General features: G+C 30.1%; 2 protein-coding genes and 2 pseudogenes across 3 annotated transcripts; all 4 read left to right on the forward strand.

The window, feature by feature from the left end:
* Positions 1-205: 205 nt before the first annotated feature.
* On the forward strand, positions 206-1,910 carry LOC149518229 (uncharacterized). The gene is made up of 2 exons (XM_089763961.1): positions 206-1,217; positions 1,558-1,910. Exons 1-2 carry the CDS (start codon positions 243-245, stop codon positions 1,621-1,623), a joined length of 1,041 nt encoding a protein of 346 aa, XP_089620087.1. The 5' UTR covers positions 206-242; the 3' UTR covers positions 1,624-1,910.
* A 3,820-nt stretch (positions 1,911-5,730) lies between these two features.
* LOC111277539 (protein PHR1-LIKE 1-like) lies at positions 5,731-8,358 on the forward strand (annotated as a pseudogene). Its single transcript, XR_016343437.1, has 4 exons — positions 5,731-5,832; positions 6,038-6,536; positions 7,914-7,986; positions 8,169-8,358. The product of XR_016343437.1 is annotated as a protein PHR1-LIKE 1-like (transcript).
* A 335-nt stretch (positions 8,359-8,693) lies between these two features.
* Positions 8,694-9,590, forward strand: LOC111277540 (plasmodesmata-located protein 2 pseudogene; annotated as a pseudogene).
* Positions 9,591-15,189: 5,599 nt separating this feature from the next.
* On the forward strand, positions 15,190-19,503 carry LOC111277541 (uncharacterized). Its single transcript, XM_089763960.1, has 4 exons — positions 15,190-16,398; positions 16,527-16,619; positions 17,649-18,704; positions 19,052-19,503. The coding sequence occupies exons 1-4, from the start codon at positions 15,310-15,312 to the stop codon at positions 19,115-19,117; spliced, it is 2,304 nt and encodes a 767-aa protein (XP_089620086.1). The 5' UTR covers positions 15,190-15,309; the 3' UTR covers positions 19,118-19,503.
* Positions 19,504-20,338: the final 835 nt, after the last annotated feature.

Here is a 20,338-nt window from a genome sequence, read left to right on the forward strand (position 1 = left end):
TAAATTCTATTTTTATTTTAAATTATCACTCTCTTTTTTTTTATTTTCTTTTAACATGAGAGAAAATAAAGGTAATTGAAAACGAGTACCAATTAGTAATTACTTCTTTGTAATCAAGTTTGTTCATTCAATCTCTTTTTTTCACCTTTGAAATGCAGATTGACTATTTTGATCATCAACATCCCCTAAGGTTTTATGAGGTTATTAGAAAAAATGAAAGTCTTCTCTGCCATGCTTGTTGGATGAAAATCTATGATCAAGCGTATGTTTGTAAATATGGATGCGCAATCTACTTACACAAAGCATGCACCAAATTGTCCTATGAGCTGCTACACCCTCTTCATCCCCAACATTCTCTCAAACTCATTACCAGTGGGCTTCGGTTTACATGTGATGAATGCAGAGAGCGTGTTGATAGTGGTTACATATACATGTGCTATGCGTGTGATTTCAAACTTGATGTGAAATGTGCTACTTTATCAGTGCCTAAACATGAGAGCCAAAGGCTAAAAGAGATGGAGAGACGATCCAAGTTGTGCCCTTTAAACCAACACCATAAGCTAAACTTCTTCATTTATGGGTCCACTCTATGGACCCATCCCATGTGCCATTTTTGTGCGCAAGTAATCCGGGGACCATCCTATAGATGCTTTAATTGTGAATATAAGCTTCATGAATCCTGCCTTGGATTTCCCCTGGAGATGCAACTCCATTTTCATCCACTACACAGCCTTCGCTTAATTCCCGTCGAAGAAAGAATTTGTCTTGTCTGCAAAGACGCATCCTATTTGAAGATCAAGTATAGTTGTTTGCAATGTGATCTCCACCTTCATCCTTATTGTGCTAAATCACTGAAGCGGATAGTAAAATCTAAGTCTCACGTGCATAATCTTTATTATTTTGGACCAAATGCTTGGAATAAATTCTATCATGAGGAAAAAACATGTGATGAATGCAAAGAAAGGTTTTCTTTTACTCCTTTCTATTTTTGTATGGAGTGTGGTATCAAGCTGCATATCAAATGTGCTGTACCACATTCAGTTAAATCCAAATATCACATCCACCCCTTCACTCTTAAGGATCAATCAATGGAAGAAGATTTGGGAGAATATTACTGCGACATTTGCGAAGAAGAAAGGGATCCACAACATCATTCATATTACTGTGCAGAGTGTGAAGGGTTGTTTGTTGCTCACATAGATTGCGTGCTCAATTCGGTAAGTTCACCCACTATATATAATCTTTAATTCAGAACTTAATTGCTTTTATATTATTGAATTATTTGAAGGAAAATAAGCATAGAAATCTGCATAAACACATCACCACAATATATAATTACACATATGCACCATATTTCATGTTTATTGGAGAATTTATATATTAATCTCATATGCTTCTTTTGGTTTATGTTTTGCTATTGGCCATAAAAAAATGAAAATTTATGTCTCTGGTTAATCTTATGGACCAAACATACAAATACTTTCCCTCTATTGTTGAAAGAATAACAAAAGTGTAAAATTAATGAAGTCTGACAGCAAAATCAATGCTTTAAATCAGGTTGAAGAAAACGCAGAAGCAGAAGAGCCATCCACAAATCTGGTATCAGACTTTGAGCACACCTAAATACAGGCTAGCTGAGATGGAAATGTACGGATGAATCAACAGGAGGAGCAAAGCAATAGTGAAATTTCAGCAATGGAGAAATCAACAGAAGAGCCAACATGGTGATGAAGAAAATTAGTTCTGCCCTTACTTTGCTAGATGAAGCATAATTCCATCAACAAAACTGTTATCACTTGAAGAAAGCAAAGGGCTGCATTGTTTATATTTTTCAAATTACTGCAACTATCTATGTTAGCATCTTGCATTCATTCTCCTATAATTTAAACGATTTGAGCATTCAGTTGAAATTTTCTCTCACTACTTGTTTGCATTGTCATAACATGTAATATCTGATTGCTTTATCGGGTGGAAGAAACTGTGCTAATAATAGAAATACCCTTAAATTTGAGATCGGACCTTGAGGATATACCAATAAAGGAAAGGCAGAGAAAAAAAAAATCAACAGGGAAATTAATAGAACCAAAAGAAGAGCAACTTGGACAGGAAATTGATCCTACCCCTGTTGGACTGGATAGATCATACCAAGTCTCTAGGGATTAGAGAGAAATTATTAATGCTATTAATCTGTAAACAGAATTTTGGTGCTTCATATCGTTTCATTATTATGGCCCCCATGAACACGTTGCTTTAAGCTCATCAGTACTCATGACCTTCCCTCAGTCTATTGATCATTTGCTATTCTGCCATCACAATTGAAAATAAAAATAACATTCCATTTCTTCTAAATGGCTTAATATATAATCATGCAGTTGAATCAAATCTCCAAATCTATCTTAGACAAGAGATTTCATGAACCATAACTTTCCTAGTCAACATGATCAGTCGAGGTTTTGAGAGGTGGGTCTGTTTCTTAAAGTAGTTGACTATATATTACCAATTTTTATGAAAAGGAAACAATTCATAGAAGCTTCAATCTAACCTATCTGTAAGGTCTTTTGGTCATTGATTAGAAACTATTAGAAGAAATTAACAGAAACAAATTATAAAATGAAAAGTTAGAAGAAAATTACTTCAAGTTCATAGACTTAAATAAATTGGGAATTGAGCTTAAATTTCCTCACTAGACTATAAAAGTTTCAAATATCCTCATTCGTTATACTTTTTAGCATATATAGATGAACATTTTGTGCGAAATTCTTTCTTGTTTTTATATATTTTTTATTATAATATTATAAACTAAGGATGAAATTGATTTCAGCTTCAAAATTGTCCTCATTTGGAAAGAACTGGGAAACAAACAAAAGGGAACACCATGCAAATCATTTTGTCATTGAAGAATTGTAGTGCTATAGAAGGAAAGCAACGTTTGTTTAAATACAAATTCCCTAAAATTCTAATCTCCCCTTTAACATTTTTCTGGCAAGAAATAAAAATTTGATTAAAAAAATTTAAATTTAATTAATTTATTAAATTTTTTTGACAGATAATATTCAATAAATTTAAAATTAAAATTCAAATACATGTAATTTTTAACCTTAAATTATGATTCTATTAAAAAAAAAAAGCAATTTGACCAAAATCTAGATAATGTAAAATAAACTGAGAAGGGAGAATTTCGAGTGGACTTGAAAAACAAAAGAGTATCCCATAAACAAAAAAACCACCACTAATTTATGGCCCCATTATTTATTATTATTATTAGTTTTTGAATTAATTCATTCTTTTTTGTTTAGCAGCCTTTCATAATAACTCACGCCACCAAAGCAAATAAAAATGAGAAATTATACTTTCACCCATTCCATTTTATCAATTTACAAATAAACCCTAAGTGAGATAAGATTTCATTTCCTTTTTATAAAGATTACAATGCAATTTGACCTTTAAAATATTAAAAATAGTTTAATTTTTATATTTAAAAGAAATTATTTTTATACTTAAAATTATTTATTTAAAGTTTAAAATTAAGATTGTACTAAAATGAAATTTTATGATTTAAATTGTTAATACAATTAAAAGATATTAAATTAAAAAAATGAAATCTATGGGGGCGGAAATATGGTTTTCCCTAAAAAAGAAAAACAAGAAAAGATAAGAACAGTTCCTACTCGTAATAAAATTCGTGTCTTTATTGAAACCGAGAAGAAAAAAAACATAAACAAAACAAAGCCACCACGTCCTTGATCAAGAAAGAATATTTCATTCCTGTGCTATTTCCTTCCCCTGTTTTTGTACTCTGTTTTTTTTTTTTTGGTCTCCAAAAACACCAGCTTTCTATTCTATCCATTCACCAACTTCTCAGGGATTCATTCGTTCTTGATTTTAATACCATTCCAAGTAAGATTCTTTGATACCCTTTTTGGATATTTTTCTTCTTTTGAAAAAAAAAAGTTTTACTTATATAATATATTGACCATAATTTCTTTGATACCCAATTCTAGGAAAAGCTACTTTTGTTGAATTTTTTTTTCTAGTTAGTGGTTGTAAGTTATGAAATGGGTTGTTTCTGATTTTTATTATTAATAGGCTGATTAGTTGGGTTTTTTTTTTTTTTTTTGGTGCTATTGGATTGGTCTGGTTTGGTTTGTTTATTAAGAAAGCTTTGTGTTATTGGTTATTTGCTTTCTGAAGTGTTATTCCTGGTTTGTCTAACAATTTCTTTGATTGGAATTTTGTTTTCGGGTGGTGAGGACAGTAGTTACTTTTTTTTTTAGCGTAATCATGTTTTGGATAAGTGAAACTGAAAGGTTATGGTTTATGTGAGTTTATTTGGGGCTTTCTTTTTGTTAGTCTAAGTAAATTTGCACAGTGCTAAATGATGCTACTGGTGATTAATCTGATGTTCGAGTTTAGTTTCCTTATTGTGGCTTTCATAGACTTTGTAATTTCTTTTTCATTTTTACAATGAATAGGGTTTTATGTGATTTTTGTTTGACTAGAACTTGCAATGGATTTAATTGGACAGTGGACTTTGGTTGATTTATGTCCTGCTAGTACTTTTGCATTCTTTCATTTATTAAAAATCAATTTCTTTGCTTGTTTATGGTGATTCTGCTTCAATTTTTATAGATATCCACTTGTTGGTCAAGATACTTTCACTCCTTTTATGTGATTTTTCTTTGGACATGAACATGAGATAGATTTAGTTGGACAGTGGATTCTGGTAGTCTGAATCCTGCTAATACTTCTGTAGTTTCCATTGGCTCAAAAATCTTGCTTTTTTGCAGTGGTTCTGCTTCCATTTTTAGAGATATCAACGTGTCGGTCAAGATATGGGGACCCTTTTGGTCAAAATCACTTCAAGATTTTTTTGTTGGTTCTTTACTTATTTCTTTTTATGACAGAAGTAAGATAGATTGTATTTCTTGCCTCCCCTCCAAATGGTTTCCTTGTTGGCTTTGACTTATTGGTATGAAATTAATGGAGTGGCTGTAAATACTGAATAGATTGAAATTTATATTGAAAACCAATGTAATGGTTTCCTTTTCAGTTGGGGTGAAGTGAAACTGCCATTTCTCCAATGATGCTTTTGCTTGCTTATTTTGTACCTTCTAAAAATGATTTTGTAATGGTCATGTCATCATTATTTGTAGTTCATGGTTCATGATCAGCAAATGGATATCGTTATACTTTTATTTGATTTTTATAGGTCAAATATTTACAATCATGCGTTTGTCCAGCTGCCCATGTTATCAAGCTAATACTTGTCCCCAGTGAACTAAGAAATGAAAAATCTGTGGGAAATTGTATGAAATAAAATTTGTTTGGACAAAATTTGCAAGTTTCAAATGCTGAGTCTGTTAAATTTCTGGCAATTTTGAGGGTCCACTGTCTTCTTCTGTCCTATTTCATGTCTTTGGACTGTCTTAGTTTTAGAATACCAATCTCACCTCTTTCTTGGCCGGTAAATTTAATTCATAAGGAGTAAACAATAAAGCTGTTGGAAAGGTATCAGCCTTAGGATAAATCTCATTCATTTTTCCTTCCCTTATGTTATAGTTAATGATTTATTTGATGGATATATAATGCAAAGTAAGTTTAGAGCCACCGAATCAAAGATTTTTGAATTTCTTGATATATGATGTTAACAAGCATCTTGCTTTGTTTATTCAGATTGCTGGTACTTAGATATAAAGAATCTGCTAATCGGGAACTTAAGTCTCTGCTGCTATGTCTTCATCTTTTCCAGCTCTTCTCTTTCAACCACTCTGCCATGAGGTGGGCCTTGGAAAGTTTTTGTATAAGCAGGAGGGATTCGCTGATCCTCTAGACGTAGAGTGTGCAGGGCTTTGAACCCAAATACATTACCCAAGATGGAAGTAAACATGTCAATAACAGAACCTTCTTCAAAAAGGTCTTAAGGGGTAAGCTACATAACATATATATTGATTTTCTTCTTCAGCAACGGGCTCAATGTAGTAGTACTGCCCTTTGTAACGATCAAGGCTGGTATCCCATATTGTATGGTTCTTTACAGGTTTCCTCAGGAAGGGAAGTGATGAAAACCTCTGTATCACCAAAGGAATCTCCGTTACCCTTACCCACCAATGGAACCCTGGGAATTTGTTTCCATCCCTTTCCATAACCACCAACAAACATGCATGCCTCAGCTTTACCACATGATCAACATTCTCAAAATCCTGCATTCATTTCTCAGTCTCCAAGGGAATTAGCATCTTTGCCACCAATGGTTCTTCATTCCATAACAGTCCACAGCTTTAATTAATCAGCCACAGGAAAATAAGGATGTTTCTTGGTGTTTAGATTGGCTTCTAAACTTTCTTGATTTGCCTGTGAATGTTCCTGGTCCAAATGGGCTGGTGGAAAGCAGCACTGATGTCGTGGCTTCTGACGATCACAATAAGAGAATTGATTGGCAGGAGAAGGCGGATCAGTTGATCTCTGTTGATGATGCTCTGGATTCGGACTGGAGTGAGATTCTTGGTGATACCAATGTCTCAGGTCCCAAACTGAAGGTATGTTCCTAAATTTTATTAGTTCGGTTGGTGCAGAAACGTCTTAAGTGCTTTTGAGGTTAATTATTTAATTTCTTTGGCAAAGGCTCATTTGATTCCTTGGTATTTACTATTTTTACAATTCTCAAGGTGATACAATTTTGCCACTGATGCTATAAACTTCAAATCAACCGTTGAAACTTTCCTTCTTTAGAAACTATATAACATCTGATTCTCTTCCGAACGTTTAACTATCAAAATTCAACTAATGCATGAATTTTTATACTATTTCGTACTTACCTACCAAGGGCCTTTTGCTTTTAAAGATTATAAGATCTATCTAGCCAAGTTATTGATGTGCCATCAGAAGCTTTTTTTTTTTTTATTCTTATTAGAATATCCAGTTAATGAATTTAGTGAACTATAATTTACATTTTGTGTGTGTTCTTTTTCATTTCTTTTGGTTTATGAGAAAACTAAAACATGCATCGAGTGCTGAAACCTTCTGGTGATATCTCAAAGCAACGGCCTTAGTTTCATGAGAATCAACCTACCCCACATGGAGAATTTTCTAGTGATGCTTACCCATCAGCCATTGCTCCTCCAACAAAGCCCCTTATGCATTGGACACCAGAGCTTCATGAGGCTTTCGTGAAAGCTGTTTATCAACTGGGTGGCAAGTAGAAAATATCATTGATGAGGACGTTAACGTTAACATATCCAATGCGGGCACTTTAACCCACACAGCCACGTAAATCTCAACAACTGTGGCATCCTCAGAGCTTAGGAACTTGTCATCGACTTGGAACATGAACTTGTCATTCCAAGTTGGTGTTTAACTTCTGCAACTGAAAATTCAATTATGTCAAATGAACTTGTCTAGGTTTATGTGACTTGATCTGTAACTGTAAATTTGCTAGTAGTGTAAAGGTTCTTGGTATTATTAGTAAAAAAAAAAACTAACAGGAAAATAACTTCCTTTTCAATGGTAGCCAAATTTGAGCATTTCAAGAACCATTTCAAGCTCAATTTGGCTACTGTTGACAAGAAAACCAGTGATTCAGTTGCTAGAAATTTGAGTGTACTAAAAATAATTCAAGCAGTTATAGTCATGGATGAGTATGAACAGCTTAAGGGAAAAATTCACAATCACTTTGTAACTCATTGCTGGCCAAAATTTGAAGGAAATAATAATGGGATAGAAGTAAAACTCTCATCAATCATTTGTTAGGTTGAAAGATTTTGCTTAACAAATATCAGATGTTTAAAACCAGAACTAGCCAATATTCCCAATAGTTAACATTTTATTTCTCAAACTATATGTTGCTATAATTAAACTGAATTTTGGAATGGGAAACTTCAATTTCTCCTCTGTTTTTCTTCTGCATGTGTTCATAGTGTAGGGCATCCTCTTGGTGCACAGGCAAGCTAGATTTTTGGGCATAACAGTGTGATTGCAGATACTGAATCGGTAAGAGGGTAGACTGTGTGTGTTGTTAACAATTTTTTTGTTGCATTCTGAAGTATTTTGCACATTAAAAGGTTAAAACTAACAAAATACTAGTTTATCTGTTGCTTCATCTGCAAATCAATAGTGTTTTTTTTTCTTAAGTACCATTAAGTAGTACATATTCTGAGAGAATCGTTGAACAGGATGATGTTTGAGCCAGAGTCCAACTCAATGACAGGGCTGACAGCTCGGAAGTCGTGTATTATGGGCTACTTTTCCTTTTCACCATACTTCCCCCCGGTTGAAAATGTATAGCTAAGGGTCTTTACCCTTAATATTTCAGCACAACCAATGATTTTTTCTTTCCATAAGGAGGGAAGTATCAGTATCGTAGATCACTGGTTTTCTTCATGTATATTCATAATTTTGTACTAGCAATTTCAGGTTCATCACTACAAGAAAAGGCACAATGACAAATTATATGATCAACAAGTTTCCCACAGTTTAGATAAAAGTAGGCAGGAAATATGAAAACAAAATCCCAGCTACGTAAGTCACTTTCCCAACAATTAACTATCTAAGCAGATGATTTTCAAACAGCTGATTCATTTTATTGTCGCTTTTCTTCCGATAACAGCAAATTAATGTTGTCACAAACCCAACAAAAAAACCAATTTGAACAACCAAATCTCCATATGGAATTATGGATTCAACCTTGAAATCATTCTCTCCTTTCTCAAAAGCTAACCCTTCTAGCCTTTTCGCAGATTGTAATTCTACCAAATTCCGAAATCACTTCAGATTATAGTACCTTAACATACAAGAACTGCACAAGCCAAAAATTTACAGATTCAACTAAGTCTCACTCTGACTCGCTTTCCTCTTTTTTCCAAAAACTCATAGCAAAATCCTCCCAAGAAAAGTACTGCAAAACTACCACAGGAGATGATAACAATGGCATTTCAGGCCTCTTTCAATGCAGAGGTGACTTAAGCAACTATGACTGCTACAAATGCATAACTTCACTTCCTGCAATGTCTAACACTGTGTAAAAATGCTGTTTCTACCCGGACTCAGCTACATGGCTGCTATGTTCACCATGAAGCTGATGAGTTCATTGACGAAAGTTCTAAATAAGAGTTGCTTCACAAGATTTGTGACGAGAAAAAGGCGGTTGTTCTGGGGTTTGAAGAGGTGAGGGATGCAGCATTTGCAGCAGTGGAAAGTGATGTGACAGATGGAGATGGATGTTGTAAAGAAAACTATGTAACTGATGCAGGTCATTGCACAGTGCGAAGGGGATTTGGGACCTTGTGATTGTGGTAAATGTGAGTATTGCCGTTCAAATTGCTCAAGAAGAATGTGACATCTCAGTTTCAGGCCAAATTTATTTGGACAGCTGTTTTATTAGCTACGCTTACTACCCAGATGGAATACCAGACAACTTAAATCAAGATAAACTCAAGATGACGAAGTGAAAATGTGATTGAAATACGAAAATTGTCAATTGTTTAATTTTATTTCTTTGATTGAGACATGCAAAACATGGCCTTGCTACCATAAACATGTTGGCTAAAACTCATCAATTGTGTGATAATAACTAAAATCCTTGTCATGTTCTGATGTGTTAGAATTAATTTTCAGTTGATTTAACTGAACATAATAATTTTGCTTTTTTTGTTTCCATATTCCATTTTATATAACAAATACTGATGGCAATTCTATTAGGCTCCAAATCTTCCACTAAGTACTAAAAGTCTATTTTTTTGGGTCGATTAGACTTATCTTTTCATATCTTTGCGATCATTTTTAAATTTTTTTGTTTGATAAATTCTCAAACGAACTATATTAATTGTTTGATTCTTCATTTTCTTTGATATATTAAATACACTATAAACATGGGTACGAAGGTCAAACAATCCAAATATATGAAAAAATTTATTCAACACATACTAATATTTAATACTCATTTTTCGAATAATATAACAAATGAAAAATATATGTAATCTTAATCGGTCTTTCTAAAATCAAATGTTAAGATCTGCCATTGGGTGGTTCCTCAACAAATCTCCTTTACTTTGAAACGAAAAATCAGATTGTGTGCTGGTGGTTAAATTTGTTGAAGGTAGAGTGGAATATGATTGCAAAAGGAAACTTGTGTATTATTAATGTCCACCCCATACAAATTATACTTGAATTTCTTTATTTAAATTTTAATGTGTATTTCAAAAGCTACGGTAAATAATTCATAGCCTCTGAACTTGGAACAAATTGTTATTTCATGCGTTTTGTTTAGAATTTTTTTAATTTAATTTTTTAATCTTTTGATTCGGATTTAATTTGAAAACTTCGAAATCGATTGTAGTATTATTATTGAACTAACAACTAATAAGTTATATTTTATTTTTCGGTTACAGAGTTGCTTATCAAACAAAAAATTAATGTTTTTGGTTACAGAGAAGCTTATCAAACATCTATTAGTATATTGCATGGATAAGATTTTATTTGAATTTTTTAAATTTATTATTTTTTTTATCTTTTGACTTCTAAGTGGGATTTAATTTGAAAACTTCAGTTTTAGATTCGATTTCAGTATCTTTAAAGTTTAAATTAACAATTGCTTGCTGTTACTATATTTTACTGCAGTGAATTAATTTGATTGCAAATTGTTGAAAAGATATCAAAAGGAAAATGTCTTAAATTTTCGTTGTAAAGGGTGGTTCCTCAGCAAATCCTCCTTTGAGAAGAAAAATCAAATTATTTGGTGGTGGTTAAAATTGGTGAAGCTGGAGTGGAATTTTGTTGGTTTGTATATAATTAAAGCCCATGCCATACAAAATGTGCTTTAATTTTATTATTTAAATTTTAATGTGGGATTCAAAAACTATAGTACTTTGACAAATTGTTTATTCATTCATATTGTTTTAATTTTTCAATTTACTTTTTTTTTTCCTTTTGAGATATGATTATAGTTTAAACTTAAAATCTTTTATTTCAATTATAACCGACTCAAGTATTTCTGAACTAATAGATTATGAATTCAAATTTATTTTTTATTATAAAGAAGTTTGATCAAAACCCTATTATTATATTGCATGGGTAAGATTTTTGAACCTCAACTTACAATGATTGGAAATGTCTTAGCGTAAAATTTCAGCATATGATTGTAAGTTTTGTCTTTTATTTGTATCTATAGTTATATTAATCCTAGTACAATCATAAAATTAATTTTATTTATTTATTTATTTAAAATGAATTTGACTTTGGAGGATCACTTTTACTCTTTTTTAAGGAAAATATGTTTGATGCCACTATTATGCGTTTGACCAATAAATATGTATAATGTTTAAAATAATATTTGTCTAACACCTAAATGTACTAACACCTAAATATTTTATAAAATAGAGAATGGATCAATTTACATTAATATAAAATTAAAAAGTTTTATACATTAATCTGATTTATTTTATTAATAAAATAACATATTTTAATTCATTGTTAACATATAAAATTTATATTCTAACAATACATCAAATATAAACATAAAACGTATAAAAACACAAAAAAATTTTGATTGACTTAATAATCTATAAACCATATTAAAGTGGGCTGCCTAAAATTTAAGGGCCCATTTTAAATTAGAATAAAATCGTAATAGACCAAAAAATGGTAAATTTGGAATTTTGAGTGGAAAAGTCAATAATTATCCTTTTTGTAATGGTTTTTATTTTTAATTAGATTGTTGCTCACCATTTGCTTAGAGTATTTTTGCTTGATATAAGTTACTTTAAAGTAGATATTAAAATAAAAAGGAAAATTGTTATCAATATGAATAAATAATACATATTTTCTTTAAAAAAAAAAAAAAGAACTTGTAACTTTTCTAAGAGAAATGTAAAAATATCCAAAATGATTTTTCTTGATCAAACTGATTACCTAACGTTTCAAAACTATGTAAAACCATAAATCGTTGATTTTTTTTATCAAATTAAATTATAAATTTTTATATATTTTAAAATAATAATTATTTTGTTGAAACTTGATAAAAAGTTGCATATCGTACAAATAATTAAAATTAATAAAATGCACATTAATCAAAATTTGTATAACATATAATGTTTGTCACATTTTCAAAATTTATTCATTAACGTAAAATTTATCGTTTCTAAGTTCTAACATTAATGTAAAATTTAAACTCTATAGAAAAGATAATTTAATATAAAATTTAACTATTTTTAATTTAATTAATAAATATGTTTAGTAAAAGTATCAAATTCATATTTATATATGATAAATATTAATAATATTTACAATTAAAACTAAAATTTAAAAATGTAATAAATAAAATTTTTAAAAAGTCTATGAAATAAATTTATTTATAACATATATAGTTCGATTCGTATCATACATTTATATTTTTATATCATACTATATTCGCACATGCTACATATTAATCCGTGAACCTAAAATCTCTTACCTATGACCCAAAAATGTTCTTATCCAAGTGATTAGAAAAAAGTCCTCAATTATTCGAAAATGCTCCCCAATCAATCTAACCAAGCAACGAACGTCAAATTAATATTCTCTTCTTGTTAAAAGTTAAAACTTAAAAGCAACAATGTTCATAACCCTTCCAAATAATGTTCCAAAAATACTTGACAAATAAATCCAAATATTCTCATTCATGTTATTGATAAAAAAATTTTTGATTAATTATTCCTTTCTTCTAACAATCAAGGCTTAAAGTAGTTGTTATCTTTTTTTTTTAACAGAAAAATAATGTTCAAAGTTAGAATCTCTAGTGGCTAATAGACTTCTTCAATCCTACTAAACAAGGATTCAATTATACTTCTTCCATCCCTAATTATTTGTATGTTATTAATTTTTATGAAATTTAAAAAAACAAATTTGATTTTAATGTATTTAATATTAAATTTTAAAATTTTTTAAAAAATAAAATTTCATTATTTTTAATATCAAAAGGTAAAAAAAAAAATTTAAATATAAAAAAAAAAGTTTTAGATATTTAAAAACAAACTTTGGAATATCCAAAAAATAAAAATGAATAAAGAAAATGAAAGATACAAGAAATGACCTCTAATATTCTTTTTCCAACCTGAAGTTATCGAATCTCATCTCTCCTATGACTTGTTTAATTTTATGTACCAAGAAAAAAAAAAGTAGAGTGGAATATGGTGAAGGTGGAGTCGAATATATTTTGATTTTTTGCTAACATATGAAATTTATAATCTAATAATACATCAAATATAAACCTTAAAATGTATAAAAATACAAAAAGATTTTGATTGACTTAATATCTATAAAACATCATAAAGTGGGTTGCCTAAAATTTACGAGCCCATTTTAAATTGAATTAAAATCGTAATAAACCAAAAAATGATAAATTGAAAATTCTGAGTGGAAAAGTCAATAATTATCCTTTTTTAATGATTTTTATTTTTAATTAGATTGTTTCTCAACATTTTTTAGAGTATTTTTATTTAGTAGAAGTTATTTTAAAGTAGATATTTGATAAAAATAAAAAAAAATTATTATCACATATTTTCCTCCAAAAATAACTAATAACTTTTTTAAGAGAAATTTAAAAATACTCGAAATGATTTTTCTTGATCAAATTAAATACCTCACGTTTCAATACTTTGTAAAAGCATGAATAGTTTTTTTTTTTATCAAATTAAATTATAAATTTTTATATAGTTTAAAATAATAGTTATGTGTTGAAACTTGGTAATAAAGTTGCATATTGTACAAATAATTAAAATTAATAAAGTTCATATTAGTCAAAATTTGTATAACATATAATGTTTGTCACATTTTCAAAATTTATTCATTAACGTAGAATTTATTGTTTCTAAGTAACATTAATGTAAAATTAAAACTCTATAGATAAAATAATTTAATATAAACTTTAACTATTTTTTTATTTAATTAATAAATCTATTTAGTAAAAGTAGAAAATTCATATTTATATCTGATAAATATTTGTAATATTTACAATTAAAATTAAAATTTAAAATTGTAATAAACAAAATATTTAAAAAGTCGATGGAATAAACTTATTTATAACATATATAAATCAATCGTATGACATATTTATATTTATATGCCATATTATATTTTCATGTGCTACGTGCTAATCCTTAGACCTAAAATCTCTGGCCTATGACTCAAGAATGTTCTCTTCCAAGTAATTAAAAAAAGGTCTTCAATTATTCAAAAATGCTCCCTCAATCAATCTAACCATGCAACTAACCTCAAATTAATATTCTCTTCCTTTTAAAAGTTAAAACCTAAAGGCCACAATGTTCATGATGCTTCCAAATAATGTTCCAATAGCAGTTAACAAGACAAGTAAATCCAAATATTCTCTTTCAAGTTATTGATAAAAAAATGTTGATTAATTGTTCCTTTCTTCTAACAATCAAGGCTTAAATTAGTTGCTATCTTTCTTTTTTTAATGAAAAAATAAAGTTCAAAGTTAGAATCTTTGAATACTAATAGACTTCCTCAATCGTACCAAACAAGGCTTAAATTATACTACTTCCATCTTTAATTTTTTGGATGTTATTAATTTTTATGAAATTTAAGAAAAAAAGCTTTGATTTTCATGTATTTAATATTAAATTTTAAATTTTTTATAAAATTAAAGTTTTATGATTTTTAAAATCATAAATAAAAAAATTATAAAAAATAAATATATAATATAAAAAATAATAGTTTTAAATATTAAAAAAATAATTTTGAAATATCCAAAAAAGAAATGAACAAAAAAAATGAGAGTGAGTACAAGAAATGACCTCTAATAATCTTTTCTAAAGTTGAAGTTATGGAATCTCATCTCCTCTAAGGACTTCTTTAATTTTTTGTACCCAAAAAAAAAAAGTAAACAAAAGACAATCCCTTTCTTCCAAACCCTAAACAAGTCATGCTTAAATATTCCTTCATTCTTTCCTTCCATATGCTCCCAATCAACAAGCAATTATATGAATTTCTTTTTTTTTTTTTGTTCAATATTATTCAAGTTTTTTTTTTTAAAGCAGTAGCTAGAATTAATTTGCGTGAACAAATTGTTCATTAAATAATACTTAAAAAGTTAAATGTAATATTTATGTTTCGATATTAAAACAAAATCTCCTATTTGCAAGTATATAAATGCTTCCAAATTTCTTATAAACGTTCTATCCAGACTCTTTGTAATTTGGTTTTGTATTCTTCAACTCTTTCAACACTCACAAATCACAATACTCTTGTCCATCTTCACTCTCACTTTCTCATCTGCATTTACCTATCCTTCCTTTGTGTGTTTGTTTGAGAATTGAGATCATGGACATCAAACCTTTCCTTCATGAACACTACTTGCTCTTTGATAAATACAAGGATCAAAAGGCATGTTGTGATCATTGCAATCAGCGAATTGTTGGTTGGGCCTTTACTTGTGAAACCTGCAAGTTTTGGCTACATGAATCATGTGCTAAACAACAATTGCCTGGTCAGATTCCACATCCTCTCCATTCTCAACACCTTCTCACTCTGCACGTCGCTCGTAGTTTTTATATTTGTGATAGATGTTTGAGTCTTACTCAAGGCTGCATATACAGTTGCAAGAAATGTAATTTAAACCTTGATCTCATATGTGCTTCTTTAACTACTCCTTATAAGACCCCTCAGGAAGCTAGCGAAAGATCTCATCATAGACATAAAACCATTCAGTATTTCAGCCACTCACATAGATTGAGCCTATTCAACTATAGGAAAGTGCGAAAGGATGAGTATAGTTGTAGATGGTGTGAGAAGCTTCTGTCAGGAATGCCCTATGGTTGTCTCCGTTATCCATGTTCTTCTAGAGAGGTCTTCTTTCATGAATCCTGTTTGTTTAATATGCCCAGTATAATCTTAAAACATCACTTTCATCCATCACACCCTCTTCACATACACACATTCTTCTCCGAGTCTCCCATTTGCAATGCTTGTAAAGATCGATTCGAATCTCAAGAGATTGGATATACTTGTCAAAAATGCCAATTCCACCTTCATGTTAATTGTGTTACATTCCAACCCAGTCTAAAACATGAGTTGCATGAGCATCATCTTACTTATTTTCAAATAAAAAAGTACACCGGTTCTCTCCAATGTAAGGTGTGTTATAAGAATATTAGACTGCACAAGAGAGAGAGTGTTTTTTATCGTTGTGTGGATTGTGATTTCAACCTCCATCTCCATTGTGCATCATTACCATTTACTATTAAACACGAGTATCACAGACACGAACTTACGCTTATGGATTCATTTATAGAAGATGGATCTAATGACTGTTATTGTGATATTTGTGAGAAAGAAAGAAAACCAAAGCACCATGTCTATTGCTGTAAAAAATGCACATTTGTTGCTCATATCGGATGTGCGCTCCATAGGGTAAGTTAGTAAAATAAAGCTTAATTAATTAGCCTCTTTCAACATTTCTTTCAAAAAAAAAAATTAAATTCTTCGGATTAGAATCTTAACGTTACATTTTTTTTGTGCTAATATTTCGAATTCCCCAGTCTATAGATAACAACTTTGAGCATGGGTCGACATCTAGCTTGGTGGATAGAGAAGTCACTATAGGGAAAGTGACAGGGCAAAAGGGAACAGAGGTAAGAAATGAAGACTTCCCTACTCATCTCAAGGTAGTTGGGTAGGTAAAATAATTGGAAATATTAGAGGGTATATTTATAGAATGACATTACTATATATTATGTAGTTAAACTAATTTAATTTTTATTTAATGAAAAGTGTTACATAAGGAACTTTTTGTGTTTTCTTTATAAGCTTATTTATCTTATTTTTCAATAACAAAAATGAATATGCCTTATAGCCCCATTTCAATTATCTAATTTCCATCTCTTTTAGATCTTAACACCAAAAAAAAAAATTTATAGATGAAAGTTTTGGACCTGTTATAAATGTAGGTAAAAATCTAACTTTTCATTATTATTTATTTTACCTGCTTGTACTTTGATTTTTATTCTTTTTTTTTTTGGGGATATACAAGAACTTTTCATCTAAATATAATAATTACTAACTATAAGAAAAATATAAGCAATAAATTATTTAGGTCCTATTGTCCATAATATCTAATACTTCCTTTGTTTCATTTTCTTTGTTTATATTTTTTTAGGATGTCCCAAACTTATATAATTTTTTTAACATTTAAAACTTTTACTTTTTATATTTTAAAATTATTTTTATGATTTTTTTATTTTTTACATTAAAAATCATAGAACTTTAATTTTATAAAAAAATTTTAATTTTAATTTTAAAATATTAAAGTCAAAACTTTTTTTAAACTTTGTGAAAGTTAACGGTAGCCAAACAATTTGAGACAAAAAGAATATATGATACATAATATTACCAATATTTGAATTATTTTCAATGGAGCCTAATTTAATTGAAAAATTAAAAGTTTGAATAAAATAATGGCACAACGTTTCATATTTTTAACAATTTGATCATTTTTAATGTACATATTTAAATTTTTTTTTATTTTAAATTATCTCCATCTTTTGTTATCGTCTTTTAACATAAGAGAAAATAAAGGTAATTGAAAATGAATACTAATTAGTAATTACCTCTTTGTAATTAAATTTGTTCATTCAATCTCATTTTTCACCTTTGAAATGCAGATCGACTATTTTGATCATGAACATCCCTTAAGATTTTACGAGGTTATTAGAAAAAATGAAAGTTTTCTCTGCAAAGCTTGTACGCTGGAAATCTATGATCAAGCCTATGTTTGTAAATATGGATGCAAATACTACTTACACAAAGCATGCACCAAATTGTCCCATGAGCTGCTACACCCTCTTCATCCCCAACATTCTCTCAAACTCATTACCAGTCGGTTTCAGTTTACATGTGACGAATGCAGACAGTGGTTTGATGGGTTTTGTTATAGGTGCTATGCGTGTGATTTCAAACTTGATGTGAAATGTGCTACTTTATCAGTGCCTGAAAATGAGAGCCAAAGGCTAAAAGAGATGGAGACACGATCCAAGTTGTGCCCTTTCAACCAACACCATAAGCTAAACTTCTTCATTTATGGGTCCACTCTACGGTTCTATCCCGAATGCCATTTTTGTGACCAACAACTCCAGGGACCATCTTATGAATGCATTTATTGTGAATATAAGCTTCATGAATCCTGCCTTGAATTTCCCCTGGAGATGCAACTCCATTTTCATCCACTACACAGCCTTCGCCTAATTCCCTTCGCAAGAAAAACTTGTCTTGTCTGCAAATACTTGATCTATAGGAAGATCAGGTATAGTTGTCTGCAATGTGATCTCCACGTTCATCCTTATTGTGCTAAATCCCAGAAGCGGACAGTAAAATCTAAGTCTCACATGCATAATCTTTATTATTTTGGACCAAATGCTGGGAGTGGCTTCTATCGTGATAAAAAAACATGTGATGAATGCAAAGAAAGGTTTTCTCGTACTCCTTTCTATTTTTGTATGGAGTGTGGTATCATGTTGCATATTAAATGTACTGTACCACATTCAGTTAAATCCAAATATCACATCCACCCCTTGACTCTTAAGGATTATTTTAAGGAAGATGATTCGGGAGAATATTATTGCGACATTTGCGAAGAAGAAAGGGATCCACAGCATCATTCATATTACTGTGCAAAGTGTGAAGCGCCGTTTGTTGCTCACATAGATTGCGGGCTCAATTCGGTAAATTCACCCACTATACATAATCTTCAATTCAGAACTTAATTGCTTTTATATTATTGAATTATTTGAAGGAAAATAAGCATAGAAATCTGCACGGACACATCATCACAATATATAATTACATATATGCACCATATTTCATGTTTATTGGAGAATTTATATATTAATCTAACCACTTTGATCTATATTTCAATTTCATACGTTTCTTTTAGTTTATGTTTTGTTATAGGCCAAAAAAAATGAAATTTTATGTCTCTGGTTAATCTTGTCGACCAAACATACAATACTTTACCTCTATTGATGAAAAATTAATGAAGTCTGACAGCAAAATCAATGCTTTAAATCAGGTTGAAGAAAACGCAGAAGCAGAAGAGCCATCCACAAATCTGGCATCAGACTTTGATCACACCTAAACACAAGCTATCTGAGAACGAAATGTACGGATGAATCAACAGGAGGAGCAAAGCAATGGTGAAAATTTAGCAGCGGAGGAATCAACAGAAGAGCCAAGATGGTGATGAAGAAAATTAGTTCTGCCCTTACTTTGCTAGATGAAGCATAATTCTTTCAAGGAAACTGTTATCACTTGAAGGAAGGAAAGGACTGCATTGTATATATTTTTCAAATTACTGCAACTACATATGTTAGTATATTGCATTCATTCTCCTATATAATTTAAACGATTTGAGCATTCAGTTGAAATATTCTTTCACTACTTAGTTTGCATTGTCATAACATGTAAGATCTGATTGCTTTATCTAGTGGAAGAAACTGTGCTAGTAATAGAAACAGCATTAAATTTGTGATCGGACCTTGAGGATATACCAATAGAGGAAAGGCAAAGAAAAAAAAATCAACAGGGAAATTAATGTTAGGCCAAACAGCCTCAATCAATCAGATCAACGAAAGCAAAATTAAATAATCAATTAATCACACAAAATAGAATAATTTAATATGGTTCGATCTAATTAACCTACGTCTATGGATGAAAAATAAAATCTACAAATTGTAGAGAATTACAAACATACATTAAAATATATCAATCATTCAACAATCAATATCCATAGACACTCTCAATCTCCTCTAGTCCACTCACAAATAAACATACATACCCATAACGCGTAAATAATCCATTTTCTTTTAAAAAAAATTTTCTACAAGTCTTCTTTTTCATCAAATAATATGTAACAAATCCTAAACAAATTTGTTATGGGATTTGAGTCACTGTTCCTAATAATCTCCACTTTGACTTAAATTCTATGTCTTCATGTTAGACATACTTGATTCCACCTGTAATGAAAGTCTCACAATCATCTTTTCTTGTGAGTTTTCATACTTCACGTAAATCAATCTATCAAAGCATAAACTCAAACTCTTCTCTTGAATCGAGTTTCTCTGAGTTTACCTCTTCTTCTCATGGCTCGAACCATCAGCTTTTCTTACATTTTGAACTTTCAACTCTGATACCACTTGTTAGGCAAAAAGGCCTTAATCCAATCAGGTTAAAAGAAAGTGAAATCAAATAATCAGTCAATCACACAAGAGAGAACAATTTAATGTAGTTCAGTCAAACTGACTTATGTCTACGAATGAAAAATAAAATTTACTAGTTGTAGAGAATTACAAACATATAT

Source organism: Durio zibethinus, chromosome 7 (assembly GCF_047325235.1).
Source record: "Durio zibethinus cultivar Kanyao isolate XHJ-2024 chromosome 7, ASM4732523v1, whole genome shotgun sequence".
Taxonomy (NCBI): Eukaryota; Viridiplantae; Streptophyta; class Magnoliopsida; order Malvales; family Malvaceae; genus Durio; species Durio zibethinus.